The sequence below is a fragment of the Propithecus coquereli genome, unplaced genomic scaffold (genome assembly GCF_000956105.1).
Source record: "Propithecus coquereli isolate 6110/MARCELLA unplaced genomic scaffold, Pcoq_1.0 Scaffold58, whole genome shotgun sequence".
Classification (NCBI taxonomy): Eukaryota; Metazoa; Chordata; class Mammalia; order Primates; family Indriidae; genus Propithecus; species Propithecus coquereli.
Window position 1 is genome coordinate 4,406,115 of NW_012151729.1, and position 14,373 is coordinate 4,420,487.

At 35.9% G+C, this 14,373-nt stretch overlaps 1 protein-coding gene across 1 annotated transcript in view; it reads right to left on the reverse strand.

The window, feature by feature from the left end:
- Positions 1-14,373, reverse strand: part of FBXO38 (F-box protein 38) — a 61,945-nt gene that overhangs the window by 22,174 nt on the left and 25,398 nt on the right. The window contains exons 8-12 of the mRNA XM_012658233.1: positions 11,754-11,847; positions 10,547-10,677; positions 4,948-5,118; positions 3,155-3,297; positions 2,019-2,232 (exon numbers count right to left, since the gene is read on the reverse strand). Of these exons, the coding sequence (XP_012513687.1) occupies positions 2,019-2,232; positions 3,155-3,297; positions 4,948-5,118; positions 10,547-10,677; positions 11,754-11,847 (753 nt within the window). The remainder of the gene's footprint in view (positions 1-2,018; positions 2,233-3,154; positions 3,298-4,947; positions 5,119-10,546; positions 10,678-11,753; positions 11,848-14,373) is intronic.

Consider the following 14,373-nt stretch of genomic DNA (forward strand, 5'->3'; position numbering starts at 1 on the left):
TGTATGTGTGTGTGTACATGTATAATAACATATACAACTAAATATACTGCCACCTTGGAGGGACCTGTGGAACTTAATCTACATTTCTCTATAAATGCTGCCATAACCTTTGGTGTTCTTAGGCTTCCTCTTGTCAAAGCTGTTTAATTCTTCAATCTTGGTGTTTATGTATTGCTTATTCCTCTGCTTCTCAGCCTTTAGTAGTACTTAAAGATACTGTACTTGACAACAGTCCTTCTAAGTAACTGCTGAGGCTGAATCCTTTCACAGTAATTATGGCTTCTTAATTCAAAAGAGCTTTTCCTGTATCAAGTATTTGGTTTGTATACAAGTCTCTTATCTACTGAAACCATATTTGTAAATCAAATTTTAAGATTTAAGTTTCATTGTTTTCTCTTAAATCAAATACAGGTACAACTTAAGTCAAATATGTTCCTGAAGATATTTTTGGTACTTGCTGCACCAATATGTGATTTCACAACGGAAGGCATTCTCCACTCATACTAAGAAGCCTATGATGATGTAATTTTCCATTGGAGTCTATAATCTGTCCAGTACATCAACTCCAACAATTGGGTTCATAGATTTTCGGCAGCTCTGCATTGCAGCTGCTGTAAGTTTCCCATGGATGGTCCATGATCTCTGAAGTACAGATCTTCACGGTACCAGTGACCTATACAATGTTCAGTGGCACTTGGGACAACAAAGCAAAAGGACAGACACTCCCCCCTCTCACCCCTAAAAAGTATTGGCTCTATACTCTTTCTTTTTGTATTTTTGTGAGAGATTATCAGGGGAGAGATTTTATCGTAAGTTTGAAATGCCTAAGGGTATCACGTGGAAATAAAATACGGAGCTAGATACCGCTACAGTTACTTCAAAAAAGTAAAAAAGTCAAGGCTGACTTTTGGAATTGATGTGGAATTTAATACCATTACAGGTGGTACTCAAGCCATGAGACTGAATGAAAATGTGTAGAGAGAAAGGGAGATCATCGATAAAAGTGGAATAGAAGAGGTGGTACAAGGAAAGTAAACTGAGGGAGCAGGTCAAATGAGATAGGAGAAAAACCAGGAAAATGGATTCAGAGATGCCAAGAGGAAAATATTTCAAGAATGTAGAAGTAGGCAATAACGTCAAGTGCTGCTGAAATGTCAAGTAACATGAAAGTGGAGAAATTACCCCATAATTTCTCCACATGAAAGTGGAGAAATTATGATTCTTTGGTCAGGACCTGTATATACTCAAAGCGATTATAAAAAATATCATGCTCCGTACATGCTCTAGAATTACTGTGTACAAGAGAGTGGGCAAAGGGGGAACAAGAAAAAGATGGCTAGAAAAAATTCCTCTCCCAGTTCTTAAGGGTCAACTGGAAAATTTGGTAAGGAAACAATCTCACTCCATCCTCACCCATCAATCGAGGAACAGATGGAGACTATTAACGCTTAGGTTTAGCACATAGCAGATGTTCAGTAAATATTAAAGAACTGGAAAGATGATTATATAACCTAAATTGAATAGGTTTTTATTAGCTCATGTATTTAATTTGCTGGGTGGTTGTGAAGATTTAATGATTAAAGGTACATAAAAGGTGACAATGTCTAGCACACAGTTGCTATGAATTTTTCAGTGCTTAGAACATATAAAAATGATCTCCATGTTCATGCTATCTATTGGTCAGGGAGACTTTAAAAGACAACCTTTTATCTAAATGCTGAAAGTTAATTCTCAGTTGAGTCAGGCCTCTATACCATTACACCTGAATCCCCATGGCATCTATCAGTCTTTTTCATCCTATAAGCACCCTTATAGATTCTGTGGACAAAGATGGTTTTGAAACAAGCAAAGAAATAGGGAAATTACATCCATCGCCTTGTGAGCCTTGTTAATTAGCTCCCCTCAATGCAGAAAGTGAAAAGTTGAAACAAGGGAAAAAGGGAACAGGATAAAGCCAGAGAAATATGATCCAAAGTAAAAATCACTTCTATCTGGAGCTCACAAAAGATCTGGGTTACCGTCGGCTGCAAACTGCTGCTCTCCTGGTTGCAGGTCTTGCCGAAAGTCATTCTCCTCATCTGAGTCATCTGGGTGATGGTGATTGTTGTCATGGAGGTTGGCATTGTTATTCTGGGCATTATTGTCATTGTCATTGTTGGAGTTCTGGTTGCTAACAAGGGCTGAGGAAACCCCAATTCCTGTGCCTGCACTCAGACCAACTCGAGCACAGCCCTAAGGCAAAACCAAACCACATGTTTGTTCATTTGGGTTAGTATAGAACATACACTTCATTTTTAATAGACTATCATTTCACGTTTACATTAGACTTAATATTTAGAAAGCACTTATTTGTGAAATGCTTTCACACACGCAGAGAAGAGCTCATTTAAGGCTCATAATACTTCAAGCTATTAACAGATAAAGTGTTACTACGCTGATTTACAGACAATGAGGTACACAATAGGAAGAGATTTGCCCAGGAGCACATGGTCAGTAAGTGGTACTGCTGGGACTTGAAACCTAGTATTCTGACCTCAAATCCTGAGCTTTCCCCATTATACTGCACTGCTTCAACAGTGGGGATACAACCATTAATACCTGACAAGAGAACATAATTAGCTGAAGAATTAATTAAGTAAAATTTTAATTACCTTGAGAGTATAGAGTTTAAGCAGTTTTAAAATAACATTTTATACAACTGGGCAACTTCAGACTTCCCAGTTTATATAACTTAATAGAGAAGATAGCAGCAAAGTAAAACATTCTCCAAATAAATTCCAAATCCTTATTAATATTTTGGGTTTCTGATTAGAGATTTAATCTACCACCTAATTACTCCAAGTAATCATTTTTGTCTTAGCTCAAATTTCCAGCCTTATCCTTACCTTACCTTTAGTTTATATAGAACTGATGGAGATAGCTTCCTTACTTCCTCCTTTTCCTTCCCCAGAGACCCCTTAATACTCATTTATAGGAACAGGAGGCTATGCATCATTATAACCTTTATGCCTCCACTGAGGCTGACAGTAAAAAGCCCAACTATAACACTATAAAGGCATGTTATTAAACAGAAAGAAAAAAAAAATCACAGGTTGTTTTGTTTTCTTCCCTGAGTATCAAAATAAGTAAACAAAAATTCTCAAATGTGACTTACCTTGGGTGGTTCACGAAACATCTGGTCCAGTGAAATAAACTCCAAGCTGGGCAATAATTCAATAAACTGGCCAAAGGAGTCCAGCTTCAAAGCGTGGCACCGCACTAGGTTGATATCAACCAATCGAGTCCACCTTGAGTGGTCTGTTGAAGAAATGACATGACCAGACAGAATTTAGGTAATACTTTACCCATTATTGATGAATTTTTCTATAGGTCACAAGGACTTTCAAATCCTTTTTTTTTTTAACTAACTTGTCCCTTATTTCATGATCTCTAAAACTTGATGACTCTAAGCTATGATGTTTATATACCTTAATTTTGTGTAAAAACTAAATGGCCTGGGAAGCACTAATTTGAAATCAAGTCAGCCCTGATTTAAATGTGATCCACTCAACAACCTACATGACTATTCAACAATAAGACACTGGATAAAGAAACTATGGCAATTTTATTTAATAGAACATTATGCAGCTATATCAAAAAAAATGAAGGAAAACTGAGTATGCTTGTTGATATGAAAAGCTCTCCAAATTATACTTAGTGCAAAAAACAAGCTATAGGACAGTGTATACAAAGTAAGATCCTTTTGTATATATAAATCATTTTTAAATGCTATACACATATAGGCTGCAATATGCACAAAGTAATTTGTCCAGAAGAATATACAAGAAACTGTTGATGATGGTTACCTTTGAGAAGAGGAGATTTTTCATTTTGTACCTTTCTGTACTGTTTGAAATTTATCAAGTGCATGTATTACTTTTATTTTTTTAAATGTTAACAGGAGTTCTTAGTGATGGGATTATAGGCCATTTTTTTGTTTTCTTCTTTATACTCTTCTGTATTTAAGAAAACAAACAAACCAAAAACCCAATAAATGTTATTTTTTTAAAGCGATCTACGCCTGATACATTCTAAAGTTCATATTTCCCAACAACTTCTTGGTTCAGCTGGGCCAGGAATGGAATTTAACTTCTGGTAGGTGAGACATGGCCATTTTAATAAGTGATCTTAGTATAAGCTCCAGAGCCCTAAAACAGGACTAGAAAGTGGCTTTGTAAGGAGATCAGGTCCCTGTGAGGTGACTCAAGAGCAGAGGTGGCTGTTCTACAGGTGTCAGTGAGTGGCTTTGTCACAAGTGGATGTCACAAGGAAAACTTTCTCTAGCTCTGAATATTTAAAGATTTATAAATTTAGGTATTTAAAAGGGCCTTTAAAACAACAAATAGTATTACTCTCTCAGAGGAAAATGAACTCCCACCACAAGAAAAAAAGATCAAGTGTAAAAGTCACACTTCTACACGTAGGGGACTGGGTGAGGACGGGAGGTCTAAAACAGACTGGGATTTCCAGTCAAAAAAAATTTCACCTCAGGTTAATGTTTAATATGTCACCTAATTAAAAATTTTTCTATATACATACCTACTTTGTCCTTTCAGATCATATGTCATTTTGAAGGTAATTCAGGGAAAACAACTAGAACAGCCTAGGTTCTAGGTAACATTAACCCTGGTTTTACACACCTAACCCAAAGCAGTACATATAAAGATCAAGGCACTTGAATCCATAACCTGGACAGTGCAATTCTAGGCGGAGGACTTCAGAAGTTTAAAGAGGCATTGAATATACTTCTAACTTGGTTATCAAAGGTTCCCAGAGCTTGTATGAATAATCTACACACACAAGAAATCTACATTTTACATTAGGAATACAAACATATCATACACAGAAAACAAAGACGTATTATTTCAACATCAATACAATATAGCTGTATTTCTAAGTCTACAGTACCTGAGATCCAATTGTATGGGTTGTGTAGATGGGGGCAATTGTAAATTGCCAGATATTTGATACAGGAGAAAACTTCATTGACTGCCTTCATCCCTATGTCAGTGATGATACCAGGATTTTCTACCACGTCAGCCAAACCATATTTCACGAGATCTGCATTAGCCATTCTGCCTAAAAAGAAAAATCAATTAAAAAAAAAAAAGTCAAATTCTTAAGTGTCATTTAAGTGTTATGGAGTGCTGCCAATTTTGTATCTCGGCATCCAGTATGATCAGTCTCTATGATCATTCTGTATCAACTGTTTATCATCGGATTCAGGTGCAAGTATAATTTTATGTTAGGTAGTCTGTACTTATGGTAGCAATTTTTTTTTTTTTTAAGACAGAGTCTTGCTCTGTTGCTCTGTTGCCTGGCTACAGTGCCGTGGCATCAGCCTAGTTCACGGCAACCTGAAACTCCTGGGCTTAAGCGATCTTCCTGCCTCAGCTTCCCATGTAGCTGGGATTACAGAAACATGTCACCATGCCCGGCTAATTTTTTCTATTTTTAGTAGAGACGGGGTCTCGCTTTTGCTCAGGCTGGTCTCGAACTCCTGACCTCAAACGATCCTCCTGCCTTGGCCTCCCAGAGTGCTAGGATTATAGGCATGAGCCGCCACGCCTGACCTGGTAGCATTTCTTGTATAAAATATTTATATTAAAAAGCAAGAGACATGCAGTAGAAAAACATTAGGTCGTTAAATGTAAAGTGTCTGATTTCGAATCAAAAGTTTAGTTTATTATATCTCAAACAATAAGCAGTACAATTAATCAAAGTATGTGCCTAAACTATCGACATAGTTTTGCCATCTTACTGGTAGCTTGTTTATATCAGCAGCGAAGAAGCCTGAAGAGTGAGTGGTGATGAAATCGCAAAAGGCGTTTTCTACAGCTTGTTGAGAATTGAATATTTTTCCTTGCAAGAAGTGGTCCAAAGCCTGGAATAAGTGGTAGTCAGTTGGTGCAAGGTCTGGTGAATGACAGAGAGTTTTCAAGTCCAGTTGCTGTAGTTTGAGCAGCACTGTTTGTGTGACATGTGGTCAAGCATTGTCTTACAAGAGGATTGGCCTATCTCTGTTGACCAATCTTGGCTGCCTAATGGCAAGCTTCTCCATTGTTTAATCTTACTGGTTGCAGAAGACATCTGCTATAATCAACTGACCAGGTTTCGTGAAGCTGTAGTGGGTAACACTAGCACTGGACCGCCAAACAGACACTATTAGCGTTTTTGGATGAATATTCAGTTTTGGACTGTGTTTCAGCACATCATTTTTATCCAACCATTGTGCCGGACGCTTGTGACTGTCAATAAGAATCCATTTTTCATTACGGCGTAGAAATGGTTTACCCTTACGTCGTAACAGCAAAGAAAGGCAAGCTTTTAGACGATTTCTCTTCTGACACTTGTTCAATTCATGCAGAACCCACCTATCCAGCTTCATTACCTTGGCGCTTTATTTCAAATGGTCCAATATTGTTGGAGTGGTAACGTCAAATCCTGCTGCTAATTCATGCATAGGTTAAAATGGATTCACCTCTACCACAGCTTTCAGCTGATCATTATCCACGTTGGTCAGGTCAACCACATGGCTCATTTTCAAGATTAAAATCACCACAACAGAACTTTGACGTACTGTGCATTCATTAGCCACAACCTTCCCAAACACTTCCTTGATATTTTGAGCTATCTGCGCACCATTGTTTCCATGACAGAAGTCATACTCAAAAATAACACAAATTTTTGACTTATCCATGGTTTCACAAAAATTCCAATAAAAAATTTGAAAGATAATCACAAGGCAAAAGGTGTGTTTGAAAGACTGAGAATGTACCTTCATGATAAAAATAAAACAAGAAATGTCAAAGTGAAATGTCAGAGATAGCAACTGGCAAACTTAGTACTTAAAGAAGTCAGACATTTCGTACTTAATAACCTAGTATTTTTCAACTGTTTAGAAAAGGAAAGAAGGAAGCAAAAATTCTTAAAGCATTACTGAGAAATATATTGTATCGGTTCATACCATGGTGAAGTTTTAGTTTTACCTTTTAAAAAGGAAATTAAAATCTTAAAAATGCAACTGCCTCACAGTATAAGGATCATGTTCTTGGAGTCTGGCGTGGCCGTGTGTAGAGAAGGACAAACTGTGGGAATTCAAGATTCATTTTTAGAGCCCATCTATTGGTTAGTAACTATCTACCTATCCTCCCAAAAGTAGACTTCCAATTCAAACACATGCCACTGAGCCTTAGTACCTACTGTCTGGTCACAAACCAGGGGCGCGGTGTAAGTTAAGGAAAATGCTCCACCTAGATCATGCCATTGGGAATCACACCTCATCCCTTGCCTCCTACCATCGTTTCTCCCACCTGCCTGCCCCTCACTCTCCAAGATGATCCACTTGATCATGAGAGCTCCTTGAAGGGATGATGTCTAGTTAGTTCACAGTTACACCATTAGTGTCTAGCGTAGCACTGGGGATGTAAGAGCTCAATACATGTCTCTCACAGTCCTTGCAACCAACCCACACACAGTACAAAGAAAACACTGTTGCTCTGGTGAAGATGCCCCGAACATCACAGGGATTTCTATCTTTGGCTCAGAACATGTTTAAAACAATCAATCTACTCCAAACTCTTCCAATTTTATCTTCCATATCGTTCACAGTCTCTCTCCCATAGTTCCTGTTTTTGGTTTTTACTGACTTTCTTGCAGTTTTTACCTTAATCCAGCCTTTACAATTTAGCTATTTTCTTTAGCCTTCTGATAAGGACTTTTTTCATGCCCTTTGGACTCGAGATGAAACTTGCCTTTTTACCTTAAGATAGGGTAAATCTTGAACTGATCCTGTTCCCTGGCATTATCTGCATAAATGCCATAGCCTAACATGACAAAGTCATGTCTTGTATTCAGTCTTTTGAGATTACCATTGTGTTCCTGCTGTTCGAGTTTCCCTCTGGCCAACTCCTCAAAACCCTGATGATATCTCTTGGGATTCATTTTTGTTTCTTTTCTCTTTTCAGCCCATCATAGATCAGCTAAAAGTAAAAACTACCATTTAATGAATACTCCTGAGTGTCAGAGATTGTTATAAATGTAGTTATCATTTTTTCATTAACTCCTCAGAGATACCCAAGAGAAAAGCAGGAAATGATCTTACCTCCATTTAAAAAACGAGAAAACATGATTTAAGAGGAGTCACTTGCTAAAGTCTCATGATTAATAATAGGCAGGCTTCAATTCCATCTTTCTCCAAAGCTCTAGGAATAAAGATTCCTCTACACTGAGGAAGTTTTCACTGAGTTTTAGCTCCCTATCACCTTCACATTAAGCTCTGAGATCATAAATCCACATGAACAAAGAACTCTTCTCTAAGGATTCATCTCTGAGTCACTGATTTTATCAAACACATCATCAGCATCTTAACCCATGTCAGCCACTTACCTATAGCCCAGTCACTATTCTTTAATCCTAATACACAGCATCTATTTTCCAGCACATCCATTTCCCCAATTTGGTACTGCCATTCTTACTGTAAATGTCAGGGGATAAAGGTGATGTTTCTATTTATTTTGTCAGACTCTTTGTAACAAAAAAGTGACTCAAGTTTTACCAGAGGCAATCCCTCATCCTGGAGAGGTGCTTCAAGTCTAAATTACTGAGAAGAGAGAGACTAAGTCAAAGTGTGTGACTGAGCAGTGAATTCTCATCCTTTTCGAGATGGGTCTGTTAGAGGATCCTGGTGCCTATTCTTAAACATAGAATCCTAGGCAGTCTTTGGAGGAACAGAGGAGAGTATATAAATATGGGAGAAAGAGGTGAACTTCAGTGAATAAGAAGGCAATGGCTTGTACAAAGGTCAACATCAAGAAAGTATTAAATATGAAAGAGACTATAACACAACTTATGTTGAAAACTGTGAGCTAATGGTAATCAAGAAGGTAAAGTTTTGTTTTTGTTTTTTGAGATAGGGTCTCACTATGTCACCCGGGCTATAGTGCAGTGGGATCATCATAGCTCACTGCAACCTCATACTCCTGGGCTCAAGCAATCCTCCTGCTTCAGCCTCCCAATAGCTTGGACTACAGGCATATGCCACTACACCCAGCTATTTTTTCTATTTTTTGTGGAGACAGGGTCTCACTATGTTGCTCAGGCTGGTCTCAAACTCCTGGCCTAAAGCGATCCTCCTGCTTTGGCCTCCCAAAGCGCTAGGATTACAAGTGTGAGCCACTATGCCTGGCTATTAAAGGGTTTTTATTCTATTGAAAATGTGTGTTGAGGAAAGAGAAACACTGTAAGGAAATAACTGTTTATAAAGAGAATTCTTGAAGACAATCCTTTGGTAGTCCTAAATGTGGCCATCCTGAAGATACAAAATTTTTCAAGTTATGAGATTTGGGAAAAACACAAAATAAAATTATAGAAACTAATAATTTTAAGTTACTATACAGATATTATAGAAGCACAGAGAATGTTAATAATCACATTCAAAATCAGAAAAGCTTGGTATCAAATACATTAATTTTACATAAAATCACTACATCACTCTAGTATTTTAAAGCTATTTTGGAGAAAAGCTGATCTTTTTCAAAGCTATATAGATTTAAAGTGATTCTTGTATTAAACTGGCTAAGGAAAGATGATTTGTCTTTTTAAAATAATCCTTCAGCTGTATTAATGAAAACTGTGAACAATGAAAAGAAACACACAACTATTATTCTGACATATTTTAGAAATGAAAAACGGTCATTTTTTTGACCTGGACTGTTCTGATTAGAGGAATTAAGCCTTTCTTACGTTATTCTACAATGTATATTAGATTCAAAGGAAAAAGTGTCATCTGGTATGATAGAGTTGAAGAAAGATTTGTTGCTAATTACATGGGATAGAATTTAATTCTTAAGAAAGTAAAAACATGTTGGTGCTGGAAATTTTCTTCCATGTGTTATATAATGCCATATGGAAAAAAAGTTTGAGTAATGAATTGACATGCATTCAAACCCAAAGGAATGAGCTCCCAATTGTAAATGCATTCTAGAAAATGCTGTGAACAAGCCTTCCAACAGCAATCATCATTAAATAATACTGACCATTATATGCTCACACTATCTGGAAAATCCAGAACCCCCAGCGGGCTTATTATGGAAAAGAAGGGCATGGACAGGGAATGGGACCTCATCTGAGAGGACCATCAAAAGCTTCAAGAAGTGTGGCAGATCAAATTCAACAATGGAACCAAGGATGACATTCTGTGAAAAAAATGAAGCAGAATGGGGAAAGAAACTTGGGCAGTAAAGTGGAGACAATATCGTATGTAGATAAGGATCTTTTCTTGGTGTACTGTTAATCATTATATTTTCTATAATATGCTAAAATCACAGGCAATTTGGAAAAAAAATCATTGACATTAATATAAAAGTTTCTTTTTCAAGAAGTGAGAGTACCTAAGATTTTAAGTTGTCTTACATTCAGGAAAATATGGCACATTCCAATTCAAATTTCAGTTTGTCAAGTAAGTTCCCTACAGCAATTCTAGCAAATAAAATGGGATAAGTCTTACTCTGCAGCAAAAACTCATCTACATATCCCAGATGAAGGGTTTCAAATTGGGGAAACTCCAACTCTGCCATCTTTAGAGCAGAAAAGACACCATCTTTGGTTAGGGAAGGCTGGATTCGAACTTCATGTAACCTATGAACAAAGACATACAACATACCAGATTAAAATGAAAGCCATCACAATCAAAGATTCTTCCTAACGTAAGGCTCTGAAAGAAGTCTATGATTTTTTTAAAGTGTCACAGATGTCAACAACTTTTCCACCTCCATTAAAAAATATCAAAGATATTTCCTTTAAAGGAGTATTTGTAAACTGTAGGTACATTTTAGTTAGTACACTAAAGCTACACATTAAATAACCATACATTACACAGTAAGAACCATATATCATTTCAAGTGCTTTTCTAAACCTGATTTAGTCAAAGTCAGAATCTGTATGCGGTGCTGATATTTATTTCTTTAACATTGTTCTTACACTAGTTGTTAATGGCCCACTTTAACAACAGTATAGTTCTGTAGTAGGTAACAATACCAACTTAAATTTAGGAACACATTTTATCTTACTTATACTCCTAATCAATATTGTATTGATGGAAAGTAAGAGTTTTGTTTTTGAATAAACTGAAAAAAAGTGGTTAATTTAATTTAAAGAAAATATTATGGAAATAGAAGTAGGGGCAGACCTTACATAGGTAGAAATAGTAAATATGGCATAAAGTGATAAGAAAATGTGGTTAAAAAATATAAAGATGTTACAAGGTCAGATTTTGGAAAAGCTGTTCTAAAATATTGATTTCTGAATAGCAAATATTATCACCAACTAACTAAAACAATTCAGAAAATCATCCAGAGATTGAGACAATGATTCCTGACAGGGGTACAGACAGGGGTACAGATGCCAGAGCTTCAATGCTGACTTCTGTTAGACTCTTCATGCACTTCCAGACAGGCAACTGCTTTTCACTGATAAGAAACCACACCCTTTCAGAGCTTACTGGGTCTGAAGTGCAGTTTAACTGGTCATCAGTCATAACATTAGGACCACTATGACATACTCATCTGCTATTTAAACAACTCCTTTGTATTTTAAATCTGAATAAGGCATAATCAAACTTCATATACACATACATTCCCCAAGTTTTTTTGTAAAACAGGAAAAAAAATCATATAATTATATGACAAAAGACACACTATGAAGAGGAAACACACCTACGGGCAGCGGTGATGATGAGGTAACCAAGATCTACTTCAAGAGCATTTTTGCAAGCTCCCAAAACAATAGTGTGCAAATTTCTAAAACCACCTAATGGAGATAAGGAACAAAAATAAGTATTTCTTTTGACCATAGCCCTTTCAGTAAAGCATTTATACACACAATAGATGATAATTATTTAAAAGTAAATCTAAGTTTTGTTTTTACATTTAAATATCTCAAGATAAAATATCACTGTTAGTCATCTCCTTAAAAGAGATGAAAACAGACACTCATTCTGAAAACACACTCTGATGGCATCTGAAAACTACTCCAAAGATTTAGACTGTTAAGTAAGGATTTTCAGAAAGGCAGATTCTCATGAGAGAATTGTAAAGAAGGGACCCTGCTATTTTCTGGCCAGATTTTGAACCTCCGATGTAACATATGGAACAAGACCAGCACTACTTTAACTTCAACTAATTTTTTTTCATGTTTTTGAAACTTGTATTTACATACAAAAATGGACACGAATTATTAATGCATAGCTCAGTGAATTTTCACAAAGGATTGATTTGTCTGTTTGAATTTTTATAAATAAAATCACAAAGCATGTATATTTTTGTGTCTGGCTTCTTTCACTAAACATTTGGTTTATGCCATTTATCCATATTGTTACATGTAGCTGTAGTTTGTTCATTCTTATTGCATAATATTCTATTGTATGAATATGCCACATTTTAACATATTAACTGCCATGTGAATCGTATTTAACTCACGCTAGTTTTACCCCGGGGCCTCATGAAGCACATGTAACTTATACACACGTCTTTTCACCTTGGAAGCCACGTGAACTATTTTTCAAGTTGCATATAACTCACTCACAGAAAATAATAAAAAATAACAAATTTTTCATTAAATTAGAAAGGATCGTTTTGTTTTCAAAGTTTTTATTCTATTTTCACAATAAAACACTGTTGCCCCAAGGAAAAAAATTTTTTTCTATTGTGGTAGTCGATGTGTTAATTACCCACTCTATTGCTGGTGGGCATTTGGGTTGTTTCCACTCGGGGCCTATTAGGAACAGCACTTCTACGAATAATCTCAAATACATCTTTTGGTGAACATATGTATACATTTTCTGTTGGGTTTTAAGCCAGGAATGCAACTGCTGTTATGTGTATAGTCAACTTTAGTAGATACTGCCAAACAGTGTTTCAATTTATACTCTCGCCAGGAGTGTAAGAAAGGCTCCACATTCTAGCCAACATTATTGCTTATCTTTTTCATATTAGGCATGCATACGTGTAGTCACTTTAGTGTTTGTGTATCACAGAGATTTTAATTTATATTTCCTTAATGATTAGTAAAATTTATCATTTTTTCATATGTTTACTAGTCCTATGCATAGCCTCTTACGTGAAGGCTTTTCTATTCAAGTCTTTTCCCATTTTTTTCTATTGTGTTGCCTGTTCTTTTCTTATTATTTTCAGGAATTCTTTATATTTTCTCAGTACAAATCGTTTATCTGATTATCTGTACGGCAAATTGCTTCTCTCGCTCTGTAGCTTGGCTTTTCCCTCTCTTACTCATGCCTTTTCATGAACAAAATATCTTAATTTTAATTTGGTCCAGTTTAACAATTTTTTAATTTAGGGTAAGTGCTTTTTGGTGTCCTGTTTAAGAAATCTTTGCCTACCCAAGATCAATAAGACATTCTCTTAAGTTCTCTTTTAAAAACTTCATTCTTTTATTTTGCACATTTGGATCAATGATCCATCTGGAATTAATTTTTGTGTGAAGTATGCTGACTCCTAGAGGGTCTTCCTTAAATACTCACTAGAGAAGGAAAGTCTCTGTTTCTCTTCTAGGGACCTTTATACAAACTCTTAGCTTTTGCCACCTCTCTTCAGGTCTTTTCTCCAGTGAATGGACCCACTGTGGCCTTCTTTTCCCTTCTGATTTTTATCCTGTTAACTATAGCCATAAAATAACGCTGTTGGTCTCAAAAGAGCCTGTTCTATCCCCCGACTCAATGTAATGAAGTTCACTTATACTGAACTTGATTAACTGACAAAATGTCTAAAACTAGTGTTTACTCTTCATTATATTTTAACAGTGTTAATAACAATGTCTATTTGTTACCTAATAGTACTTGATGATTTTCTATTTTATTTTAGATACCCAGTTAGATTTAACTGTTAACTACCTATCTAGCTAAACCTCTTTTTTTTTTTTGCAATAAGATGATATACACAATTCATATAATACACATTCTGTTACTTACCATTATTTATCTATAAGGGACACAAAGAGTGAAATATTTTTTTCTTTTAAAAGCCATCATCTTATGGATAAAACTAATATCCAAATGATAAGCATGAAAGCATCTTATACACTATTAAGTAATAAACAAATGTTAGGCATTAGCATTAGTAATGCCTGATTTCTTTTGGAGGCCTAGAATGTCCAAGTCACGAAACATCTCTTACCACCAAAGGTCACTAGAAATTCCTGTTATGATTTCTATGAAAGATTCCAAATATAACAGAAGGTATTATTAATCAAGTAATAATAACCATCCAGAAGACATGCCTTATTACTCTACTATTTATTTTGAGAGCATTTAACATGCGT